The sequence below is a fragment of the Bos javanicus genome, chromosome 5, assembly GCF_032452875.1.
Source record: "Bos javanicus breed banteng chromosome 5, ARS-OSU_banteng_1.0, whole genome shotgun sequence".
Lineage (NCBI taxonomy): Eukaryota > Metazoa > Chordata > Mammalia > Artiodactyla > Bovidae > Bos > Bos javanicus.
The window spans coordinates 101,588,215-101,610,736 of NC_083872.1; the positions used below are offsets into that span (position 1 = coordinate 101,588,215).

The following is a 22,522-nucleotide window of genomic DNA, read 5'->3' on the forward strand; positions in this document are numbered from 1 at the left end:
TGAACCTGTCCCCTGCATTGGTAGGCAGATTCTCATCCACTGTACCCCCAGGGAAGTTCTATTTTTCATATTTTCATCCTTTATTCTTCCACCACACAAGTAATAGAAGCCCTAAGATCAACTTTAGTATACAGCATTCTATTTGGATTAAGAAATAGAAGAGTGAGTCAGTGGGGAAGACTCATCCAAAGTTGAAAAAATGCTAACATGCATGCGTGTGTGCGCTCTTGCTCTTATCAACTACACAAATTAATTTTTCTTTTCTCTATTATAAACTAGAGTTCATTCTACCATGAGCTTTTCAGGTAACCCACAGGTTATATCTTGTTCTTTCTGTTTATACTTCCTAGAAACAAATGATCGGAGAAGGCAATGGCACCCCACTCCAGCACTCTTGCTTGGAAAATCCCATGGACGGAGGAGCCTGGAAGGCTGCAGTCCATGGGGTCGCTGAGGGTCGGAAACGACTGAACAACTTCACTTTCACTTTTCACTTTCATGCATTGGAGAAGGAAATGGCAACCCACTCCAGTGTTCTTGCCTGGAGAATCCCAGGGACAGGGGAGCCTGGTGGGCTGCCGTCTATGGGGTCGCACAGAGTCAGACACAACTGAAGTGACTTAGCAGCAGCAGCAGCAGAAACAAATGATAAAGAGCAAAAATGGATTGTAGTTGCAAAAAACCAGCATGGCTGACTGAATAATCAGACTAAGAAAAAGTTCATTAAACAACTGCAATATCATAAATTTGTAGCTTAAGAGAAATTATGATTAGCCAGTCTCCACATTTTAAGCCAGATTTGGTTAATATACTTTGCTCCTTTCCATTCTCTTAAAATCAGTACTGTAGACTGATGAGGTAAGCTGCAACATTTTAAAAGAATAAAGAACTGTTAGGAAGAAAGAATTATTCAATTGTCTCTTCTTGTGCAATTGCTAAAAAGAGCAATGGTATCTATATATGCCATACAAACTGGTGGAGTTCCCTTCTTTAAAATATTAAAAATAACAAGAGGACAGGAATTTCTTTTTAAAGCCTCTCCAACTTTTCAAGCATTCGGCTGGACATTTTAATGAAAAACTACAGTGATTTATAGTAAGCCTGATTCTTTCCAAACTAGAAGAACTGGAAAGTCAGGAATATATTAACACAACAACGTTTATAACAGTGCTACTTCATCAAGTGTGGTCCAGGAACCCCTGCCTCTGTGACTTCTTTGCTACTGATATGTGTCCAGAAAAATATAAGAAGAGTAAACACAAGAAAACAATTTGGCATTGTTCTGATATTTTTACAGTACTTTATGCATACTGTAAATTGGTTTTAGAGCACTATAGTATTAAAAACCACAGTAAATTTTTTTAAAAATATAAAAATGGTCCTCTCCCACAGACGACTTCAGAAGCAATGGTTTAAAGCATATCTAGTGTCATTTTCTTTCATTTTTTTCAAAATATGAAAATATTTATGAAGCATTAACATGAAAATGGTAATGAAGATAATCAGAAACTATAGAGCGATTATCAGATTCTTTTACCTCAGGGCTTGTCAAACTGAGGACAGATTTGGCTCATAGCCTTTTTGTAATAAAGTTTTACTACAAAATAGCCACGTTTACTGTTTAAGCTTCGTCTACTGCAGCTTTCAGGGTTCCCTGATGGCTCAGTGGTAAAAGAACCCGCCTGCCAATGTAAGAGATATGGGTTCGATCCCTGGGTCAACAGATCCCCTGGAGAAGGAGATGGCAACCCACTCTAGTATTCTTGCCTGGGAAATCCCATGGACAGGAGGGGCCTGGCAGGCTATAGTCCATACGGTCACAAAAACGTCAGACACGACTTAGCAACTAAACAAAAAACAGCAGCAGCAGCTTTCACAATACAACAGCTTTACTGAGAGTCACAAAAGAGAACATATGGCCTGGAAAGCCAAATATATTCACTATCTGACCCTTTACAGAAAGAGTTTGATAAGTCCATTCTACCTAAACCAAAGAAGTGAAGTGAAGTGAAGTCACTCAGTCGTGTCCGACCTTGTGACCCCCTACCAGGCTCCTCCATCCATGGAATTTTCCAGGTAATAGTACTGGAGTAGGTTGCCATTTCCTTCTCCATACCAAAGATAAGTCTCATAATTCTACTGCCTAGTTTGTTAAAACTTAAAGTCATTTCTATAAGAAGTTCTTTCATGTTCACAAATTTCCTTGTATCACATAACCCTATCAGTTTAGTAGGGCTTTCAATATTATCAGTGCTCTAAAACTGAGGCAATAAAGTCTTATTAGTAAACTCACCATAAGAAAAAGTATCTGGCAGAGGAACGCCATGACCTGCCAATTCTTGAAACGTCCAGAACTTATTAACACAGTTCAGGATGGCTTGAGGTCGGTTCATCAGCCTGCATCCCATCTTCTCTAGATGGCGCAAAACAGTGATGTCACTGTCACTCTGCACCCAAGGGGTTGGTACTCTCACTACCACCACCTGCGGGTAGGCAGTGATTAGTTCTCCATTGATACGCAGACCTGAAATACACAGGGATAAAACCAAAACCATCAAAGGAGAATATACAATAAAACAGAGAAATAGATACATACCAAAGTTCAGGTCTCAAAACTAAATCTACTATTCTGCTAACATTTTACTGAGACAGAGACACATTCCTCCCTAAATGATTTTCTTTTGTAAGAAAAAGAAATTAATGAGAAGAATTTATGTACTGGGTAAATAAATTCTGGTATATGCCAATACAATGAAATATTATGTATTCATTAAAAAGACTCTATGAAGAGATTTATGACAGTCTTTTTTATCTCTATGAAGACAGAAACATGTCCAGATTTGCTTTCAAAAAGCAAATAACTTTGTGTTTACATATGCTTTTAGTATTTAAAAGAGCAGTTTCTTCAGTTTTATCCAGTACCATTCTATTTTTGAAAAGGTCCCAAATAATGGAACAAGGTACTCGAGTTGCTTCTTAAAACCTATATTCATTAAAATATATACACTTATCCCATCCAACATCCCAGGTTATTATTAGTATTTCCCCTAATGTTAACTAAGTAAAGAAAAATATGTAGGTAATTTTGACAAATATTTTGTTTGTATCATTTTGTGGCACTTTCTTTCATCATGTAAAATTATACCAGACATCTAAGCCAATGTAAATATAGCTTTATTGGGCTCAGTGGAATTATACTTTAAGATACACCATATAATCAACCCCTTACTCATGGATATCCATTCAATAAATATTAATTACTATGTGTCAGGTTCTTCTAGAAGTTGGGAAGATTGGTAAATAAGGTATATCAGCTACCAGGAATCACCATGCTACATATTACATACCCAAGACTTTTATAGGGAGAGTGTGTGTGTACAACATATTTTCTTTATACACTCATCTGATTTGTCAATGGACATTAAGTTTGTTTCTATGTCTAACTATTATGAATAATGCTGCTATGAGCATGGGGGTAACAGATAAATCTTCAAGATAGTGATTTTGTTTCCTTTAAGTAATATTCAGAAGTGAAACTGCGGGATCCACAATTCTGAGTCAAAGAGACTATATCTGTTCTGATAAGGGAACTGAGCTTGATATTGCCTGTTGATACATCCCTATCTTTTAATCCTTTCCTGTATGGCAGTGGCTAGACACACTTCCCAGACCCCCTTACCAGCAGGATTCCAATTTGGAAAATTCACCAGTGAAAGATAATTACACACAATTTTAAAGGTCAAAGTAGAAGTCATTATTCTCTGGGGGCAGCTATGGGTAGCGCTGTGGTCATCAGCAGATGTGAGGTTTTTGGCCAATGGCTCCAGGCGTTCTCCTCATAATCATGCTGCTAGAGATTAGCAGCAGCAGATTTCTGCAATCCTGCATTTTCTCATTTCTTTGGCTTTTGTGCTGACTTGCCTCAACAGGCAAGATCTAAACAGCATTTTCCTTGAAATCAGAAAAAAGCCTAGTGACCAAATGAATGGAAAAAAGGTGAAAAGGGAATTTGGTTTAGGGCAGAAGATGCTGACTCTGGATCATAGATATGATCTTGGTGATAACATAAAGACATCAAAGTAGAACTATTCTGCAATAGTTGAAGTATGGATAGGAACTATACACATATGTATACAGAATTCATACCTGGTAGGTGGGGTTGAATGTGCACCTACAGGAATCAGCCGAAGACTTAAGAAATAGGGACATATAGGCTGAAAAACGAAAAAGAAAAAACGGAAATTCCTAGGACCAAGACCTGATGAATCTCAGCAACAAGAAGGAAGCAAAAATCTGAAGAAAAATCAGTCAAAAAACTCAAAAAATCTAGTCTTAAGTATTATTATGAAAAATAAGAAAAGTCGGTGTTACCAGAAGAAAATAATCAAATTTGTTACATGAAAGGTAAAAAGAAGAGTGAGCAGAAAAAAGATACTTTAATTGTCAAGAGAAAATTCATCTTCTCATTTCCCTAAACTGGAGTTTTTGCTACTTTTAAGACGGGATTAAAGGTAATGGAAGTATTTCACTCTAAGTCTGCTGCCAAAAAAAACTGGGAATACGGGAGTACTTTACCCAAAGCAGTCAGATCTGCATAGTACACTATAATGGCTATTACTGAGGATGGAAAGAAATTCAGTGCCTCCTGTGACAAAAACACTTTATTACTCCAGGCAAGCAGAAGGTGATCTGAGGCTACCCAGAAACACAGGGGCAGGTACAGATGAATGTGAATCCCCAAAAAAGGCAAAGTACTACTGATCTCTTGGGTATTTTTAGTAAATACAACTTATCTTTGATGTAGAGCTTACGAAACTGAAATACAGGGCAAACGACTCTTTTCCTTAGATCTCTGTTATTCATTATACACAGGTACAATTGCACTCTACTTATTATGGCCACAGCTATTCATTCCAAATGAATGTGCCACCACTCAGTTCTGCTTTCAATTCCACTTCTTTTTTGCTTATCATCTTAAATGGTAACTTATGATGCTATTCATATAACTTTGCTTTGTACTGCAATAGAGATTTCAATATAAATATTTTAGATGTAAGTTTTGGATTAAGTGTATGATTAAACATCAAAAGTCAGTAATGAGTTAACCTTAGAATAGCAATGGGGCTGGGAAAAATTTCTGTTCCTGTATTTTTTGTATAAAGTATATTATGTATTAAAAGGCTGCTGCTTTGTCGCGGCAAAGTGAGAAGGTGCTAAGGGATAATTATTCTCCTAGTAGAAAGATTCCTTTGGGATATTAATCTCCTTGCCAGTAATTAAGTGGGAAATCTCACTACACCTGTGCTTTTTGAGTCTAGTTTGGCTACATGATCAAGTGTTTTTATCCTCAGGGAATAAGAAACAGACAACTGATAGGCTCCCTGCTGACTGGCATTTCTTTTTCTTCCATCCTTTAGAGTTCAAGAGTATTCATCAGGATTTCAGGAATCTTTTAAAGCTGACATAACTAAGTATTTTAACTGGAAGTGAAGGTGCTATTTGTACATGATTTAAAAGCCACATAATCTCTGTGCCAAAAATCAAGGAAGCACTCAAAGATTTAAGACAGATGAATTATGACAACACTAGACAGCCTGAAAGGGCTTCCATGAATGGAAGGGGTAGTCGAAAACAAATTTTGGACCAGAAATCTAACATATTCTTTTTCAGGCTGTGAGTTCTACCTGGAAATAGCAAGTAGGCAGGATAACAGAGTCATAACTTCTGAGCACTCCCTACACCCTGCTAAATTCACATTCAGTTGTTTAGGTCAGTAATCTAGAATACTAATCCATTACTTAACTGACAAAGCTATTAAATTCACCACATGTAAAATCTTAAAAAAAAAAAAAAAAGACCACATAATTCTAAATGCTTTAAAATACTCAACTCATTGTAAATCTATTTTTCATTATTTTAAATAGGACATTAAAAAAAAAAAGACTGCAGCAAGAGGGCTTTGGTCACATTGGACTGCTGCCCATCATAAATGTAGGTCTATCTCCACATCAGAAAGGTCTTCTTAAACTTAAAGGAAAAAAATAAAAAATAAAAAATCACTGGCTTATTTGTCCCACAGGTCCCAAAAATGTAGAAAGAAACAATTGCCCAAATTTTGAGAATAGGGCGATTAGTAATGAAAATCTGTAGTACCAAGGGTCAAACAATTCTCAAGAGTTATACAAAATACTTAAAAAGTCTTTATTAAGGCTGGGTTATAACTCACACATCTAGAAATTATCAAGTATCAAAAAACCAGGCATAATGTAAGAATCCATTCTTTTGAGAATATATATGTGTTTCCTATCTGCTCACCTGCTTCCCATCAAAATAAATTTTATGTTTCCTATCAAACCATCCCTCTTTAATATCCTCAGCAATCCTTTTCCCCCTCAAATTTGTTTCTAAGACTTGTCTCACTTTTAATCCCAGATAGCAAAAACAAATTTTCTCCAAAGATGTCCTCTTTGGAGAATGACTAGGAACCAGTAACATTTCTTTCCCAGGTCCCTCATCAGTGGTCCAGAAAGAAACAAAAGGGGACTACTTTAAAAGTGTGCCTCATTATCACTGAGCACTGCTGACAGTCATGTGTCTGAAAAAAAGGGAGAGGGAGAGAGAGAAAGGAGAAAGAGATGAGGAAAGTAGAAAGCAAACAAACAAGCATTCAGATTATGACTGTTAATTTTAAAGACATCTTTTATTGAAGGCAATGACTGGCTAGCTTCTGCTCTAAGTGCCTTTAAAAACTATAGAATCTGGAGTGAAGATAACCAACTCTATCCCCAAAAGGAGGTAAGATACAACAAACACCGAAAAATGTGATGCCACTAAATACTTCTAATTAAACTCCTTACATTTTATAAATGCTGGTATTTGAGCTCAGCATGTTAAGAGTACATTCTCTTTACCTTTTCTATAGTTTACAGTGGTAGGATGAGGTAGCCTGATGGCACATGTGTTAATTGTTACTAGTAATATATCTTGGGAACTTGATTATCCCCTTTTGTATTCAGCTCCCAAGCAAACTTGGTTTACTTAATACTTGATGCATAAGGTCTCAGTATTGGAAGCAAAAAGATATAAATATATTTTTCTCATTTAGCATGAAAAGTTTTATGAAATTTTTTCCCTTACTATTATCCAAGTATGAAATACTATCTCTATACATTTTCTTCCCCCCATAAGATAGCAATCTACTCTGAAATAGTTAAAGATATATATGGAGAGAAAAGAAAAGTGGGGAAGTGTATCATTTTAGTCATTATTAATGAAGCCAGTCATAAAAATTTACTGCAGTTTTCCAGCAACAGAGTAGTAATGACAAGGCGAGAGGGGAAGCAAGGTATCTTTGTGGTGTCCTTTAAATGTCAAGTCTCACTTTCTACTTTGAAAAAGAGTAAACTTTTTAACAGCCCCAGGTTAAAGTCAACTATATAAGTCTGTTCCAACCTACTTTGGCAAAGTAGAGCAGGTGACATAACTACATGATATCTAGAACTTTTTTATGTAAAATTCAAAATATAAATATATATTTATATAACCTTAAATAAAATTTAAAGCTATAGAATAATAAATTACAAAGAAGGAAACAGTGTTAAACTCACCGAATACAGAAAACTCTGAAGAAACCAACAGGGTAAGTAAATTAAGGTTCTTCATTCATTATCAAAGGTAGATAATGAAAGGACAGCAAAGGCAAACACAGAAAGTGAACAGACCTATTGCAACAACGACCCCATATCTGATTCAAATCCAAGCTCTACTGTTTCTCCACTGTGTAACTCCAGGCTAGTTACTGAACCTCTCTGTGCCACAGGTTCTTTAAAATAAGAATAGTAGAAGTAATTCCTTTATAAAGTTGTGATGAGAATTAACTTTGTTAACATTAGTTTGGAAGTGCCCGGCAAATAATAAGCACTTAATAATTTTTAATCATCTCTGCTATCCATCTTCCTCTTTTGCACAAAGGAGACTGAGAGTCAAAATAACAAGAAATTTCCATTAGAGTAAGAAATACTACCTTGTTCAAAGCTATATCCCCCAGCACTATCTGGAATATAGTAGATACTCATTATTATTATATTGAAATTTGAACTTGTCTCACCATGGAAGGCGCGGGACACACAACTCAGCATGTGGAATCTTACTCAGTTCTCCAAACAAGGATCAAACTTTTGCCCCATGCACTGGAGTTTTAACCACTGAACCACCAGAGAAATTCCTCTCACCATTTTTTAAGACACAGAGCATGTGTTTTACGTAATGTCTGAAGACATACTGCCTAAAACAAGATGTAAATAACTAAAACACCAGAGGTAAATCAAATCATTAACATCTAAGAAAAAGGAAGAACAGAAATTAATGAACTAAAAGCAAATTCCCTGGTCAGGGAGCTAAGGTCCAGCATGTGGCGAGGTTCAGCAAAATAACTGTGCTTCCATAATGGAGTGGTTATCACATTCACCTCACACCTAAAAGGTCCTCAATTTGAAGCCAGGCAGAAACAGGCTTTTTGGGGGGCTTCTCTGGCGGCTCAGACAGTAAAGAATCTGCCTGCGATGCAGAAGTCCTGGGTTTGATCCCTGGGGTTGGGAGGATCCCCTGAAGGAAATGGCTACCCACTCCAACTCCTGCCTGGAGAATTCGAGGGACGGAGGAACCTGTTGGGCTACAGTTCATGGGGTTGCAGAGAGTCGGACACGACTGAGTAACTAACAATAACTAAAAATCTAAAGAAAAGAATGGCCAAGATAAAAGTAGGTTCCTAGAAAACTAATGTGTTTGTAAAAAGAAATATAATTTTTAAACTGAAAGTTTTCTGCAGCAGTATCTAACAGACTGCAAAGGTTTATCTTCAACAGACACTTGAATCAGTTTCGTTCAGTCATTCAGTCGTGTCCGACTCTTTGTGACCCCATGGACTGCAGCACACCAGGCTTCCCTGTCCATCACCAACTCCCGGAGTTGACTCAAACTCATGTCCATTGAGTAAGTGATGCCATCTAACCATCTCATCCTCTGTCATCCCCTTCTCCTTCTGCCTTCAATCTTTCCCAGCATCAGGGTCTTTTCAAATGAGTCAGCTCTTCGCATCAGGTGGCCAAAATATTGGAGTTTCACCTTCAACATCAGTCCTTCCAGTGAATGTTCAGGACTGATTTCCTTAAGATTGACTGGTTTGTTCTCCTTGCAGTCCAAGGGACTTTCAAGAGTCTTCTCCAACACCACAGTTCAATAGCATAAATTCTTCGGCGCTCAGCTCCCTTAATAGTCCAACTCTCACATCCATACACGACTACTGGAAAAACCACAGCTTTGACTAGACGGACCTTTGATGGCCAAGTAATGTCTCTGCTTTTTAATATGCTGTCTAGGTTGGTCGTAACGTTTCTTCCAAGGAGCAGGCGTTTTTAAATTTCATGGCTAGAGTCACCATCTGCAGTGATTTTGGAGCCCAAAAAAGATAAAGTCTGTCACTGATTCCATTGCTTCCCCATCTATTTGCCATGAAGTGACGGGACCGGATGCCAAGATCTTGGTTTTCTGCATGTTTTAAGCCAACTTTTTCACTCTCCTTTTATCAAGAGGCCATGGTTCCAAGTGAATAAAAGTAATTACTTAATCTCCAGTTTCATCACTGTGTGCCTTGGGTTATTAGAATCCCATTCTGGAAAGGTAGTCTTAATTGATTTCTGCCCTATCTATGGCAAGTAACCAAGTCTCTGAAGGTCTATTGTTGGCAACATGCTCTCTGGAATTAATTTTTGTATTGGGGAAGTTTATTTGATTTGTAAGCAATTAAAATATCTCTAGTTAACTTGAGCAGGAAAAATAATAATGGATGTATATAGGATCATGCACAGAATTGGGAAAAAAAAAAAAAATGATGTAAAAACCAGGGTAAAAAAAAACACCAGGGCCATTCTGGGAATCCAGGAAGCAAGAACAACAACCTATAAACTCAACAAGGTGCCACACCAAAAATAACTAAATTCCAAAATTACTCCTTCTATCCTTGAGTCAAACAAACTTTCATCAGGTCCAACATTTCAACTTTTTATTAAGGAAAATTCTACATAGAAAATAAAAATATAATAAATCCAATGTACTATCACCTGGTTTCAACAATTATCAATACATGCCCAAACTTGTCAGAGTAGTCTTGCTCATCCCTGTCCTCTTGATCCTTTTCCTTTCCCTAAAGGTAATCATCGTTGTTCTTGTTGTTTAATCTCTAAGTCACATCCAACTCTTTGTGATTCTATGAACTACAGTCCACCAGACTCCTCTCTTCATGGGATTTTCCAGGCAAGAGTACTGGGGTAGGTTGCCATTTCCTTCTCCAGGGGATCTTCCTGACCCAGGGATCAAACCCGCATATCCTGCATTGGCAGGCGGATTTTTTACCACTGAGCCACCTTGGAAGCCCATACTTAGAAAATTATAGTTTATCCTTTTATTAATTATTTCTTAAACCAGCAAAAGTTAACACTCACATATCCTTAGAAAATGGTACCACACTATATATAATGCCCTTTTCTTAACAATAATTTCACCTAATAATACTGTGTTTTATCAAATAGATTTTCAGCATGTATTATAAAATAAAGACGCTTGGGCACCCACAATTTTCTTAACTGCAACACAAAAGGCACTAATCAAAAAAGGAAAAATATAAACTGTACTTAATTTGAAACTTTTACTGACCAGAAGACGTCATTAACAGAGTGAAAAAAGCAAGCCACAGATAAAAGATATTCATGGTACACATAATCCTATAAGATACTTGTTCCCAAAATATAAAACAACAAAACAAGAAGATACACCTCAATCAAAAATAAGTATAGAGAGGATTCTGGGAAGATGAAGGAGGAGGAAGCATCAGGACTCTGTCTCGTCATCTAGACAACCCCTCGTCAATTTGCTGAAGGACCACAACTTTCAGAAAAAGACTGGGATCATAAACGCAGTTAAATTTTGATCAATTTCAGAACAGCAGCAACTACTCATCCCCCATTCTCTAGCCATACTGTGCACTTGGTTCTGGAGCAGCTGATACACCCTGCAGGAGTCAGGGTGGGTACAATGACCTGCCCTCAAAATATCTGGGATCTCTGCTCTGATGGCTGGATGCAGCTTCTGATCACAGAGGTGCAGACAAAGAGGCCATAGTACTTTTTGTTATACCATTCCCTCCACTGGGCTTCCCAGGTAGTGCTAGTGGTAAAGAACTCACTTGTCAATGCAGGAGACATAAAAGACTTGGGTTTGATCTCTGGGTCAAGAAGATTCCCTAGAGGAGGGCATGGCAACTCACTCCAGTATTCTTGCCTGGAGAATCCCATGGACAGAGGAGTCAGGCAGGCTACAGCCCATGGGGTTACAAAGAGTTGGACATGACTGAGTAACTGAGCATGACAATGACATTAAAAGAAACTATGGGGGGCGGTGGAGATAAATTTGGAGCAGATATATTTATATATAACTGATTCACTTTGCTGTATACCTGAAACTAACACAACATTATAAATCAACTATGAAAATCCCATGGACGGAGGAGCCTGGTAGGCTGCAGTCCATGGGGTTGCTAAGAGTCAGATACAACTGAGCGACTTTACTTTCACTTTTCACTTTCATGCACTAGAGAAGGAAATGGCAACCCACTCCACTGTTCTTGCCTGGAGAACCCCAGGGATGGCGGAGCCTGGTGGGCTGCCGTCTATGGACTCAGACACGACTGAAGCAACTTAGCAGCAGCAGCATACCTAATAAAAAAAATTTTTTAAGGGGGGAAACTACTTAAAGATACTCAAAGAATGAAAAAAGGCAAGGAAACAATGTGTGAACAAAATGTTAATATCAGCAGACAGAACACATAAAAAGAAACCAATAAGTAATTCTGGAGCTGAAAAGAACAATAACAGAAATGAAATTGACATAAAGGAATTCAAAGTGGATTTGAGCAGACAGAACAATCAGTAAACTTATGCATTGTTGGACTCCCAGGAAGACTGTGGGGAGGATCATATTTGAAAAAATAGCGGCTGAAAACTTCTCAAATTGGATGAAAGACATGAATATAAACATTCAAGAAGCTCAACAATCTCCACCTTTTGACAGACACATGGTGAAATGCACTATAATCAATCTTTCAAAAGACAAAGAAAATTTTGAAAAAAGAGAGAGAGAAGCAAATCACCACATTCTATGGATCCTCAATAAAATCACTGGCAGATTTCTCATCAGAAACTTTGGAGGCCAGAAGATAGGAAGTTAGTATCTTCCAACTGCTAAAAGAAAAAACTGCCAACTAAGACTCCCAGCAAAATTCTAATTCAAAAAAGACGCATTCACAGAAAAGCAAACACTGAATGAGTTTATGAGCTGCAAAGTGAAAAGACAGGACATTTGTCAGTTAACTCAAAGTAGTATGCAAAAACAAATCTCTCAATAAAGGTATATAAATAGTGTTTATTATTATTTCTTTTTTTAAGTTATTATTTCTCCACTTAATTCCTCATCTGTTTCCTCATCTATAAAATGATACTATTACCTTCCTTATAGATGGTACGAGATTTAAATAATTAAAAAATATTCAAAATGTGAAAAAAAAAACAACCAACTAGGAATTCCTGGATTCATATGATGTACATCAATGAAGTCTTTAATATAAAATTAGATTCAATGTTATAAGGAAACAAGAGTTTCTCAAGGTTTTATCACGTTAAGATGATAAAGGTAGTATTTGTGAATGACAGAGGGCTGGAGAGGAAAGACTGTGAAAAAGAGATATGGGGCTGTTGTGTCATGAAAATGTTGGGCCCTAAGACCCTGATCCAGGACAGTGAAAAGTTGAAGTTAGAATAGTTGTGGCTTAGAAGGAAAAAGCAACAATATTTTGTGGTATAAATGGCTCTTAAGAATGGATTAAAAGGCCAAAAGGCAATGTTAGAGAGACAGAAAAACTGAAATAAGAAGACTGTTTTAGGGGGAAAACATGGATTCGGTTTTGACAGACTGGCATGGAAACAGTTGAGAACAAAGTAAAAATGTCCATTAGGCACCTAAGAAAAAACCAAGCACAATGGTTTCCAACCTATGAAACTTCTGAAAAATAGTGATCTTCTAACCTCCCAAATCTTTCTGTAATGTGCCTATTTGACAGAAGCTAGGTCACATGAGGAACACAGGGGACTCTTGGAAATGCAGCCTTTAGTATTTCAACCTTTAAAACACAGAAACATACACCAGAACCCTGTGGAAGTTGTGTTTAGTGAGCTAAATACCACACTGTCCTTGAGATCTCTTCTCACTCAGACTTCAAGAACATGCTTCTAACATAAAGTATCTTGAGTTTTTATTTTCAACAACAGTTGTATGGGCCTTACAATTATAAAGTTGTAAAAGCATGTAACAGATACTAGATAAAAGATTTCAAGAGAAATCTATCTGTTATAGGTACAGGAGGGTGCAGTGACATCCAATTCCTTTCATAATAATTTTACATTTATTTGTGTGATCAACTGATGAATGTTAATGTCTAATTTTACATGCCATACCAATTAACTAGCACAAAGTGGGTACTCAATATTTAATGAACGAATAACACACGCTCTACCCCAGATTTTTCTGAATCTGTGTAAGGTGCTGGAACTGGGCACATGTATTAAAAAAAAAAACTGGACTGAAAATAACATGGTATGCATTTTTCTTATAAAGGTAGTAACTACTTATTAATTCAAGTGAAATAATTTAGAAATATTTCTAATGCAGTTATTTGTACAGAAACAATAACTGCCGAAAGATAATGAGAATGCAATAAAAAATGTTAAGAGGACTGAGATAAAGAGACAGTGATTGCTAAAAGATTCTACTTATTTAAACCCAAGAGATCATGGTATAAATCAGGCAAGATTCTGGATCTATTATTAACTAGCTCATGAATGAAACTACCCTACAATAGCAGACCTGTACTTTGCTTTACTATTGTGCGAGCTCAGTTGCTCAGTCAAACTGGACTCTTTGTGGCCCCATGGACTGTAACTCGCCAGGCAAGAATACTGGACTTGGGTGCCATTTCCTCCTTCAGGGGATATTCCCAACCGAGGGACTGAAACCACTTCTCCTGCATCTCCTGCATTGGCAAGTAGATTCTTCACCACTAGCACCACCAGTAACCACCTTTCCCTAACAGAGGTGACCAATTTAGCTGTAACAAATCCTAACTTTTCCAAAGGAAAGATGTCCTGAAAGATAGTCCCAAAGAATTTCCAACACATTTCCAAAATATCCTCCCCTTGTAATCCGAAAACAATATGAACTATTAGAAATATTTTTTTAAAAACTCATCAGTTAAGACACTTTTATTCACTAAAAATACTATTAATATTTTACACTATACATATAAAGTATTTGCTAAAGAAAAAAGAAAAGAATAATCGCACATGGATTTTGATTAATTTACTAGACAGACCCCTGACTGGAGTACAGATTCCTTTAGAGGCATCTTAAAAACAAGGCTTTTAAAAAACTAGAGGACAATAATAATGGGGAAAAAGTAGGAGGTTATCTTTAACTTCCCTCACAACTATTTAATAAATAATATAATGAGGGATTTAATAAATACTGCTGTTTTCATTTCTTCTGTAAGATATACTAGATTTTTAGACTAGATGATACTCAGTAATAATAAAGCCTATTATCAGATCCTTTGACCTAATTATTCCTAAAACAAAAAGAATCACCAAATTCTAGGTAAAAATCCAAACTGTTACTTAACTATAGACTTACCCAGGTTTCCTTGTTCAACTGTTAGCACCAACTCATCCATCACCACAGCCCTAAAGTCCAGTTCCTCCTCACAACATTTGGCCTTTAACGCTCGTAAGATCTCTTTTTGGGGATAATCTTCCCTGATTCGACGATCTGTCAAGAACCACAACTTGGCAGCCACAGAGCTACACATCTTGATCTGCTGTTCTTCCTTTCCTGGGATTACTTCGTCCTAAATATAGACTCCTCCTAGATGGAAAAGAATAATACACATACAAAGTAAATCAAGAAATCTTATTTTCTTTTCCTCTCACACACACAAATAAACACTACAATTATATACTAACCATAAAAAAAATAGGAAAAACTATATCCCTGTATCTTTTCCATCACTACAAACTCAAAGAAATAATGTACATTTGTGCAGTTACTGTTCAATTGCTTTCCTTATTCCATACATGTATGTATAATTTGCTGGGCTTCCCAGGAAGTGCTAGTAGTAAAGAACCTGGCTGCCAATGCAGGAGACACAAGAGACTCAGATTCTACGCCCTGGGTCGGGATGGTACCCTTGAAGAGGACATGGCAGCCCACTCCAGTATTCTTGCCTGGAGAATCCCATGGACAGAGGAGCTTGGTGGGCTACAGTCCACAGGGTTGCAGAGTTGGACACGACTAAGCACACACAGCACGTGTATAATTTACTATAAACATCTTTATAGGTATGTTTAAAAATGAGAAGGTAGTACCTATATTACTAGATGAGCATCACTACTGATGTCAATCACCATTTAATCAAAATTAAAATTTGAGAATGAATGTGGCGGAAAATTTTTAAATAACCAAAATAAATGCCAAAGCTCTTCAGTAAAATTTATTTTTCAGTCAAGAGACAGCATGCTCTTACTCAATGTTTTTATTCTATCTTTAAATAGAATTTGTATTAAACAAACATAGCTTGTTTACTAGAATGCCACCAAAAAAGAGAGTGCTACTTCTCAAGAGTTTATATCATGAGTAAGAGAATTGGAAATCATTTTCATGAAAAGTAGCAAAAAGTTACAAGTTTTACTAACAAGCATTAATAGGTGATTTTAACAAATAAAAGATTTCTAGTATTATTCCACATGACATGGCAAAACTAATGCAAAAGGAAAGAACAAGGGGAAGCAATGGCCCTACACATAGATTGCTTCATAGCAGCTGCAATTGGTACCATTCGTGTGCTTTTGCCAGTCTAAACCAGAAGGGCCTGCTCCACAGATGCACACAGTAAGAGCAGAACATCAAGGGACAGAGGCACTACCATATGCTTACACACAAAAAACACTCACACCACCCACTCTGTCAAGACCTTGACCCACCTGCCCCAGGACCCACCGTCTCAAAGGCATCAATCACTGGATACCAGTAAATAAGCACAAGAAAGAGGTTTAGAGCTCAATTTACACACTAGGAATGTGGAATGTGGGCTTCCAGACCACTGGAAAAGGTCTCACTTAGAAGAAAAAGCTCCACAAGTCACACCAGAGAGATGCCCAGTTTCCAATGAGAGGGAAACTATTAATATAAAAATGCCCTTAAAGTGTTTACAATGGTAACATTTGAAACACCCACTCATTGACTTCCAATACTCAATATCTCTGTGCCTCGACTCATGCTGAAGTCTAGACCACTGTCTGTTTTTATGATTGATTTCACTGCATGAAACTGCCCTGCATTACTAGTTCAGTTGTGGCCCCAGTAGAAATCAGGATGGGGCTGTGGTAGCCACTGGTAAGTGGGAAGCAGTTATGGTAAAATCAGCTCTCAGGAAAATGCCCAGGCCACAAGAGTAATACACGATGCTTCCAATGATTCTATAATCACACAATAAAAGGCATCCCAAGACTGCTGTCTCATAGAGTCTGCAGACTCCTAAGAGATGGTGCTTGTGAGCCTACCTTTTGTCTGGCCTCATGGCCACAGCTCTGACAGCCTCACGTAGTAAAGTTTGGGTGTTTCTATGCTGGTACACAACCAACAACTAACTACATGCTCAGATTAGGCTCCCTATCTCTTTTCATTTTCTTTTTAATGAAGAGGCTCTAAATCCTCTTGCACCCAGGGTTCTAAGAAAGAAAACGATGTTCCCTCTCTGTCAGGGTGAGGTGAAGTAAAGATTGCCACAACTGGACCCCAGCTTTTCAAGAAGGGGTGCTTGAACCCCCTAATGTAGAACTGGAAGAATGCTATTACCCTGCAGAAGAAGGTAGAGACTACATTGATGATGTCAATGGCTATGGATCCTCAAAGCCCACCTAAGTGGCAGACAACATGGGGGTTGTCAGCCTGTGCTGCACTGATGTATCTTCATGCGGAATACTTAAAAATCTTCAGAATATTATGTTATGCCCTGGTTTTTTTGTAAAGTTTTGCAAAGGTATGTGGTAACACTGTGTTCCAACTCAGTCTTCCTGTACACCAAGTAAATGGCATCACCAGGTTATAAAAGGCAAAGTGTGCTTAACCATCCTTAGCTTACTGTTCCATTGGTGTTGGTATCTTCAAATGACACCTGTCTAGATTTTTACCTACTACAATCTTAGTCATCTTCAGAGACCACTTATTGCCAGGGAGTCAAAGGGTACAACCTCTTCTTTGCCCAATGGTCCACTCCGGTTTTCATAGGAAGGTTAAGTGGCTTGGTGCTCAGGGATGCTGCTACAGTGGCTGTTGGTCTTTTTCAGGCTGTTCCATTGGAGTCTACATCTAACCATGTGACAGTGTAACCCAGGAAACACGCAGGTGAGACGCCAACCACAAAGGCACAGGCTCTGTGTCCCCAACTGTCCCCACCCATATGGGCCCTCCTGGCCTGAGAGGCCACCAACACATTCCTACGGGCCAGAGACCAATAGATTGGTGTCTCCTTCCCTATTATTTTAAAACATCTACTTTTCCTTTTTCCCAACCTCTTAACATGAAGGAAAACGATAAAAAGTCAAAAGTATAACCGTAAATCTACATAGTCTAGGAGCCCAAAATATGGCAATAGAAGGACTACCTTGAAGTTCAAATCATATTCACTATTTTAAAAGACAGGAGGGAATTCCCTGGCGGTCCAGTGGTTAAGACTCTGCTTCCACTGCAGGGGGCACGGAGTGAATCCCTTGTTGGGTAACTAAGAACTTGCAAGCTGTGCCACATAGCAATCAATCAATCAATCAATGACAAGAAAGGGTCCCTTGTAAAATAAAATGGTTTCCCCCTTTTCCCCTGACATTTAACTGAGTAAGTCCAGCTACCCAATAACATATCTGTATGAGAAGAGTTTATTCTCCAAAAGTGTAAGATAAACACAGCATTTGCAAATGCCCACATACACATAGGAGCTTATTTTTCCTCTTAGAATGTAAAATCAGATCTAACTCTCATCCTCTTCATCTAAAAGTACCAAGGAAAATGATATATAAATATCAGATCCTAAGTGAATGCCAAAATAGTGTTTTTGAAATAGAAGAAATTTATAAAATTTTATATTATTATAAAATTATAATATTATTATAAATTTTAAATTAGAGAGTTTTCCTGTGAAAATTATGGATAAACACACAAATTTATCTTTATCTGCTATCTTCCAATAGTCCAGGCAAGGCTAATTAAATGAGAATCCTAAGATGCTTCTTCATTCATTTTTCTTGAGAGGCCTCTTCCCAATGGTAATTATTCTGCTAAGGAAAAAGCAAAATCACAGTCTACCATCTGATTATATTAAGGACATTTTTTACTACTAGAAAAATTCTTTATTCCAGATAAGATACATCAAATGAACTCAGACTAAAAAGACAGAAAAGGAAAAAATGTTGGAAAAAACATATATACACTTACATAAAAACTAGGATTTACTCCATTTGGCAATTACTACAGATGTGCTTTCAATGACATCATTCTGTCCTGGATGTGAAATACAGGAGCTGGATCCGGTTTATACACACAAATAACAAATGTGTGAACAGTCAGTCTTTGCCTATTATCTTCTCTAACTCTTTTCTCCTGTCAGCTCTCCTCCTGTACATAATCCCCAGGGCTTCATTCTTAAATCTTTCTTTCCCTTCTCTAGAAAAGTCATTCTCAGCCCAGTTTCAACTACTATCATTGACCTACTAAATATATTTTTCCAACCAGGAGTTGAACTGAATTTCAGATCATCTTTTAATGTGCCTAATGGGCATCCCTAACTCAGTGCTCCCACTACTGCCTCAGTTAAGCAAGCAAAGAACTATAGTACATATTTATTGAATCACTGGATTTGCACAGTTCCAAGCCATGCTGTTTAAGAGTTAACTCTGTGTGTGTGTGTGATGATATATATTATAAACAGATGATCTAATAGAATCACAATGTTTAAAGATGTTGAATGGCATGCCTTATCAAACTCCAAATTGAATAATGAATTATTTTAAAACTGAAAGTTAAATGAACACTGCTGCTGCTGCTAAGTCGATTCAGTCGTGTCCGACTCTGTGTGACCCCACAGACGGGAGCGCACCAGGCTCCCCCATTCCTGGGATTCTCCAGGCAAGAACACTGGATTGGGTTGCCATTTCCTTCTCCAATGCATGAAAGTGAAAAGTGAAAGTGAAGTCGCTCAGTCGTGTCTGACTCTTCGAGACCCCATGGACTGCAGCCCACTGGGCTCCTCCATCCATGGGATTTTCCAGGCAAGAGTACTGGAGTGGGGTGCCATTGCCTTCTCTGAAATGAACACTACCTTCAAATTAAACCTTGGGTATTACTAGTCAAAGCTATGGTTTTTCCAGTAGTCATGTATGATATGAGAGTTGGACTATAAAGCAAGCTGAGAGCCAAGGAATTGATGCTATTGAACTGTGGTGTTGGAGATGACTCTTGAGAGTCCCTTGGACTGCAAGGAGATCCAACCAGTCCATCCGAAATGAAATCAGTCCTGAATATTCACTGGAAGGACTGATGCTGAAGCTGAAACTCCAATACTTTGGCCACCTAATGGGAAGAACTGACTCATTTGAAAAGACCCTGATGCTGGGAAAGACTGAATGTGGGAGGAGAAGGGGACAAGTGAGGATGAGATAGTTGGATGGCATCACCGATTCGATGGACATGAGTTTGAGCAAGCTCCGGGAGTTGGGAGTTGGTGATGGACACAGAAGCCTGGCGTGCTGCAGGCCATGGGATCCCAAAGAATCAGACACAACTGAGCAACTAAACTGAACTGATTACAGTAACCATTTACAGATTAAGAAATGTACATTAATACAATTAAGAAATGCACCTATTTTTTTTTTATTAAGTGATACTAAACAGCATAGCCTGAATATCCAAAGATGTTCTTTCAGTCCCAACAACCTACTAAATCATACTACCCGCCTATCATACTACCCAAATCATACTACCTACCTATATTGACTTCAATTAAAACTTTTAACACCTACTTTCTTATGCTTAAGGTTTTTAACCAATGATCTGATTATCAATGCTTTTCTCTCAATAAATTCTAATGCTTCCCTCCTCCCCTCCAAGCCCAACAAAACAATTTGGAATATATATGAAATTTATCCTTTTCCCTTTCCTTGTCTTATCCAAAGGTCTCTATAAGAGGTGGGACTGTATTACTGTTACAAATAAGAGTGGGAATAAGAGGCAGAGGGACAAAAGCATTAAGAAGGATGAGAGAAAGGAAGAAACACTTTAGTATGTATGTGTGGTGGTGGAGTGTGCGATTTATTAAAGATACAGAAAATAAAGAACTAAAGAGCCCCTGGATGACAGTAAAAGTGGAGAGTGAAAAACCTGGCTTAAAACACAACATTCATAAAACTAAGATCATGGCATCCAGTCCCATCATTTCATGGCAAACAGATGGGTGTAAAATGGAAAAAGTGACAGACTTTCTTTTCTTGGGTTCCAAAATCACTGTGTATGGTGACTGCAGACTTAAATTGAAGAAAGTAGAGAAAACCACTTGACCATTCAGGTATGACCTAAATCAAATCCCTTATGATTATACAGTGGAAGTGAGGAATAGATTCAAAGGATTAGATCTGATAGACAGAGTGACTAAAGAACTATGGACGGAGGTTTGTGACATTGTACAGGACGCAGTGATCAAGACCGCTCCCAAGAAAAAGAAATGCAAAAAAGCAAAATAGCCGTCTGAGGAGGCCTTACAAATAGCTGTGAAAAGAAGAGAAGCAAAAAGCAAAGGAGAAAAGGAAAGCTATACCCATGTGAATGCAGAGTTCCAAAGAATAGCAAGGAGAGATAAGATAGCCTTCTTCAGTGATCAGTGCAAAGAAATAGACGAAAACAATAGAATGTGAAAGACTAGAGATCTCTTCGAGAAAATCAGAGATACCAAGGAAACATTTCATGCATAGACTGGTACAATAAAGGACAGAAATAGTATGGGCCTAAAAGAAGAAGATATTAAGAAGAGGTGGATACACAGAAGAACTATACAAAAAAGATCTTCACGATCCAGATAATCACAAAGGTATGATCATTCACCTAGAGCCAGACATCCTGGAATGTGAAGTCAAGTGGGCCTTAGGAAGCATCACTATGAACAAAGCTAGTGCACGTGATGGAATTCCAGTTGACCTATTTCAAATCCTAAAAGATGATGCTGTGCAAGTGCTGCACTCAATATGCCAACAAATTTGGAAAACTCAGCAGTGGCCACGAAACTGGAAAAGGTCAGTTTTCATTCCAATCCCAAAGAAAGGCAATGCCAAAGAATACTCAAACTACCACACAATTGCACTCATCTCACACACTAGTAAAGTAATGCTCAAAATTCTCCAAGCCAGGCTTCAGCAATACGTGAACTGTGAACTTCCAGATGTTCAAGCTGGTTTCAGAAAAGGCAGAGGAACCAGAGATCAAATTGCCAACATCCACTGGATCATCGAAAAAGCAAGAGAGTTCCAGAAAAACATCTATTTCTGCTTTATTGACTATGCCAAAGCCTTTGACTGTGCGGATCACAATAAACTGTGGAAAATTCGCAAAGAGATGGGAATACCAGACCACCTGACCTGCATCTTGAGAAATCTGCATGCAGGTCAGGAAGCAACAGTTAGAACTGGACATGGAACAACGCTGGGTTGAAGGAAGCACAAGCTGGAATCAAGATTGCTGGGAGAAATATCAATAACCTCAGATATGCAGATGACACCACCCTTATGGCAGAAAGCAAAGAAGAACTAAAGAGCCTCTTGATGAAAGTCAAAGAGAGTGAAAAAGGTGGCTGAAAATTCAACATGCAGAAAACCAAGATCATGGCATCTGGTCCCATCACTTCATGGCAAATAGATGGGGAAACAATGGAAACAGTGACCGACTTTATTTTTCTGGGCTCCAAAATCACTACAGATGGTGATTGCAGCCATGAAATTAAAAGACACTTGCTCCCTGGAAGAAAAGTTATGACCAACCTAGACAGCATATTAAAAAGCAGAGACATTACTTTGCCAACAAAGGTCTGTCTAGCCAAAGCTATGGTTTTTGCAATAGTCATGTATGGATGTGAGACTTGGACTATAAAGAAAGCTGAGCACTGAAGACTTTATGCTTCTGAACTGTGGTGTTGGAGAAGACTCTTGAGAGTCCCTTGGACTTCAAGGAGATCCAACCAGTCCATCCTAAAGGAAACCAGTCCTGAATATTCACTGGAAGGACTGATGCTGAAGCTGAAACTCCAATACTTTGGCCACCTGATGGTAAG

General features: G+C 38.0%; 1 protein-coding gene across 6 annotated transcripts in view; it reads right to left on the bottom strand.

Annotated features, from left to right (window-relative positions):
* RIMKLB (ribosomal modification protein rimK like family member B) overlaps nucleotides 1–22,522 on the bottom strand; it is a 47,674-nt gene that overhangs the window by 16,162 nt on the left and 8,990 nt on the right. For all 6 annotated transcript variants that reach the window (XM_061417979.1, XM_061417977.1, XM_061417976.1 and 3 more), the window contains exons 2-3: nucleotides 14,794–15,024; nucleotides 2,294–2,524 (exon numbers count right to left, since the gene is read on the bottom strand). In XM_061417979.1, the coding sequence (XP_061273963.1) occupies nucleotides 2,294–2,524; nucleotides 14,794–14,968 (406 nt within the window). In that variant the 5' untranslated portion in view covers nucleotides 14,969–15,024. The remainder of the gene's footprint in view (nucleotides 1–2,293; nucleotides 2,525–14,793; nucleotides 15,025–22,522) is intronic.